We start from the raw sequence: 4,248 nt of genomic DNA on the forward strand, positions 1-4,248 counted from the left end.
AAGTGACAGAGTCTCTGTCACCCAGGCTAGAGTGCAGTGGTGTGATCACCTCACTTCAGTCTCCAACTCCTGGGCTCAAGTGATCCTCCAGCCTCAGCCTCCCAAGTAGCTGGAACATCAGGTGCATGCTACCACACCTGGCTGATTTTTTAACTTTTTTTTTTTTTTAGACGGATTCTTGCCCTGTTGCCTAGGCTGGAGTACAGTGGCACGATGTCGGCTCACTGCAACCTCCGCCTCCCGGGTTCCTATGATTCTCCTGTCTCAGCCTCTCAAGTAGCTGGGACTACAGGCATGTGCCACCATGCCCAGCTAGTTTTTTGTATTTTTAGTAGAGATGGGGATTCACCATGTTAGCCAGAATAGTCTTGATCTCCTAACCTCATGATCCACCTACCTAGGCCCCCAGAGTGCCGGGATTATAGGCGTGAGTCACTGCACCCCACCAATTTTTAAACATTTGTAGAGACAGGGTTCCCCTGTGTTGTGCAGGCTGACTGGGAACTCCTGGCATCAACTCTCAGTAAGAGTTTGTACCTTGAGGCTGGGTGTGGTGGCTCATGCCTGTAATTCCAGCATTTTGGGAGGGTGAGATGGGCAAATTGCTTGAGTCCAGGAGTTTGAGACCAGCCTAGGCAACATGGTGAAACCTCACCTCTACAAAATAGAAAAATGAGCCAGATATAGTGGCATGTACCTGTAGTCCCAGCCACTAGGGAGGCTAAGGTGGGAGGATCGCCTGAGCCTGTGGTAGCTGGGGAGATCAGAGTTGTAGTGAGCTGTGATCGTGCCACTGTGCCCCAGCCTGGGCACGTGAGACCCTGCCTCAGGAAATAAAAAAAGGAGTTTGTATCTTGAGATTCTACTGATTATTCAGTTAAAAAAATGTCTGTCGAGTGCTGTGTGTAGGGCCTTGTACTGCACGCTTGGTGATGTGACTTGGTGACTGGTGCCTCAGAGGGCTCCTGTGTGAGAGAGAAATACATAGGAGACACTAATATAATACTCAATGTGTATTGATTCCTTATTGTGTGCCAAGCACCATGCTAGGTGCTTAATATAATCATCTTACTCAGTTTTATTTCATCCTCAGAACATTTCTATGTACTTTGTTCTATAATTCCTATTTTACCCATAAGGAAACTTATATAGAGAGAGGTCACACTCTCTACTCTGTATTTTACACATAAGGAAGCTCAGTCTTCCAGGTATACAGAGTTTGTGAGTGGTGGACTTTGGATTCAGCCCCAGGTCCCCTTGATGTCAGAAATCGTAACCACTGTGCAAAAATCTGGTGAATGTTGCATGGCAATAGAGACCACATTCTCACTCTGACCAAGGTACTCAGGAGAGTCTTCCCCAAAGACGGCATTTGAGCTGAGGCTTTGGAAAATGTAGGAGAGCAGTGAAAGGGGCCCTTCTCATCCTGGGTTGCTTACTTTAATAACTTGCCTTTGTAGATTAAAGTGGAGAAAGAGAAAGAAAAGAGAGAACTGCCTTTCCAAATTCCTGTTTCCTTTGTTATTTCTGGGCCTTCTTGAATCTAACCTTTCTCAAATGCCAATAACTTTTATTGCTTATAAAGTGTAGGGTACCTGTGAGTGATATGAGCAGGTAGTTTTGGAATTGAGTGAGAGGCAAGATCAGTGCAAAAGAGCAGTCGGTTGGGCAGGAAGTGGGTCTTGAACTGGACCTTGAAGCATTGGTGGAATTCAGCAAAACTGAAAGCAGGAGATGGAGCATTTTACAGGAGAGTCAAAATGAGTGAGTGGCAAAGGGGACACATTCCTCCTGCTGAAGCAGAGGGTTTGGAGTAGTTAGAATGTAAGACCGGAAGGAAACGATGGGACCAGGATGGGGTGGGATCTGAGGCCATAGTGATGGCAATTTGAAACTAATCTCATAAGGAGTGGAAATCGTTGAGGACTTTTAAGCAGATAAAGAAGTTAAGTGATTTGAAAATGGTGATATTGGCCCAGGACAGTGACTCAAACCAGCACTTTGGGAGGCCAAGGCGGGCAGATCGCTTGAGGTCAGGAGTTCAAGGCCAGCCTGGCCAACATGGTGAAACCTCCATCTCTACTAAAAATACAAAATTATTTTTGTATTTTCTGCCTCCTAGGAGGCAGAGGTTGCAGTGAGCCGAGATTGTGCCACTGTACTCCAGCCTGGGGAACAGAGCAAGAATCTGTCTCCAAAAAAAAAAAGTGTTATTTTAGGAAAACTAAAGGTAGACAGATCTGGAGAATTCCATACTCCTAAGGTCAGAACAATTTCCTTGCTTTAAATTACGTGTCCACAGAGTGGTTTGGAAGCCAGAAAAATTGTCCTCTTGCAAGGGAATGGCAGTGTGAGCTTGGCTAATCAGTGTGGTTAGAAGAAAGCATCAGGACAGGTGCCATGGCTCATGCCTGTAATCCCAGCACTTTGGGAGGCCAAGGCAGGTAGATCACGTGAGGTCAGGAGTTCAAGACCAGCCTGGCCAACATGGTGAGGCCCTGTATCTAATAAAAATACAAAAATTAGCTGGGCATTGTGGCCCATGCCTGTAATCCAGCTACTTGGGAGGCTGAGGCAGGAGAATCATTTGAACCCGGGAGGTGGAGGTTGCAGTGAGTCAAGATCGCACTATTGCACGCCAGCCTGTGCAACAAGAGCAAAACTCCATCTCAAAAAAAAAAAAAAGAAGAAGAAGAAGAAGAAAGAGCATCAGAAATAGCAGAAATTGCATAGACCTTATTTACAGACTTGAGAGAAGAAAGAAGACTAGGAGGAGAGTCTGAGTGAACAATGCTCAGGTTTTATGGCTGTGAGAAAATAATCCCATCGGCAAATACAGAGAAATCCAAAGTGGGAATTAGTTGAGGAGAAAGAGTTTTATGCCTGTTGGCTTTGACATAGAAATATCCTAAGTGCCCTCATATTTAAAGAGAAGAGGGTCTAATTCTTGGAGCAGTGTATGGAAGTCCGCTTCTAAATTTTTGGGAGACTGCATGATATATTTATAAATAGTAGACTGCAGTGTCCCAGTGTGGGGTTTTTTTTGTTTTTAATTTTACTTTTTGAGCAGGTGAAGTAGTAGATAATGCACTTACTTGCTTACATAGTGAGATGGGATCTTACTATGTTGCCCAGGCTGGTTTCCCACTCCTTGGCTCAGGTGATCCTCCTGTCTTGGCCTCCTAAAGGATGATTACAGGTGGGAGCCACTACACCTAGCCCAAAGTTTGTTATAAAAACAACTTGCTAGGGCCAGGCACTGTGGCTTACATCTGTAATCCCAACACTTTGGGAAGCTGAGGTGGGTAGATCACTTGAGGTACGGAGTTTGAGACCAGCCTGGCCAACATGGTGAAACCCTGTCTCTACTAAAAATACAAAAATTAGCTGGATATGGTGGCGCAAGCCTGTGATCCTAGCTACTCAAGAGGCTGAGGCAGGAGAATCGCTTGAAGCCTAGAGATGCTTGGTAAAAATTGCAAAGTACTGTTTAACTGAGCATTGCCATCTATAGACATGGGTCATCATTGCTTTCTACTGGTAAAGTTTTAAAATACCTTTTAATTATTACACTGCTACAAAATATTCTTTCCCTCGATGTCAAATTTCACACAGTGTTTCAGATTACAGAGTGGAACTGAAAGTTGAATTAAGTGGGGCAAGACACTTGCTAGGTAGAAATGATTTTATAGAGACAAAAGCCTTGGAGTGTACTTGCTTTCACCTTGTTATTAATTAGTGCTGTATTCTCACAAATGTGGATTTTGTTTTTATTGTCTGACGTTTCTCTACCCCTGCAGGTGCCCAGATGACTATTATGAGCCAAGCTTGTGCAGAAAGGTGTAATATAATGAGACTGGTGGACCGTCGGTGGGCAGGGATTGCCAAAGGAGTGGGCACCCAGAAGATTATTGGAAGGGTACATCTAGGTGAGCAAAAGGCACTGGGGCTTGCTTTCTGTAGGCTATTTGTAGGTAGGGTAGTAGATTTTCAAGTTTTTAGAGGGCTTTTTGTTGTTCTTATTTTGTTGTTGTTATTTTAAATTTCTTTTGTGTAGATATGTCTGAGCCAGCAAGCTTAATTTCTAGATGTTTTAAATCCTGTGTTCTGTCAAAGTTATGTGTTTCTCCTGGTTCCAAAAAAACTAGTCTCCTCTACATTTGTATTTCCTGAAAAGATAATCCCTTTCTATTATTTCAGCTGATTTGTTTTGATACTTACCTCCATATTTCTTTTTTTTTTTTTTTT

At 43.8% G+C, this 4,248-nt stretch overlaps 1 protein-coding gene across 4 annotated transcripts in view; it reads left to right on the forward strand.

The window, feature by feature from the left end:
• The window catches only part of DDI2 (DNA damage inducible 1 homolog 2), a 56,129-nt gene that overhangs the window by 22,621 nt on the left and 29,260 nt on the right, over positions 1 to 4,248 (forward strand). For all 4 annotated transcript variants that reach the window (XR_001818132.2, XM_017505036.2, XM_017505052.2 and 1 more), the window contains one exon: positions 3,801 to 3,929. Coding sequence is in view for 2 of the 4 variants with exons in the window: in XM_017505036.2 (XP_017360525.1) it covers positions 3,801 to 3,929 (129 nt within the window). In the remaining 2 variants the exon portion in view is untranslated. The remainder of the gene's footprint in view (positions 1 to 3,800; positions 3,930 to 4,248) is intronic.

This window comes from Cebus imitator, unplaced genomic scaffold, assembly GCF_001604975.1.
Source record: "Cebus imitator isolate Cc_AM_T3 unplaced genomic scaffold, Cebus_imitator-1.0 Scaffold15, whole genome shotgun sequence".
Lineage (NCBI taxonomy): Eukaryota > Metazoa > Chordata > Mammalia > Primates > Cebidae > Cebus > Cebus imitator.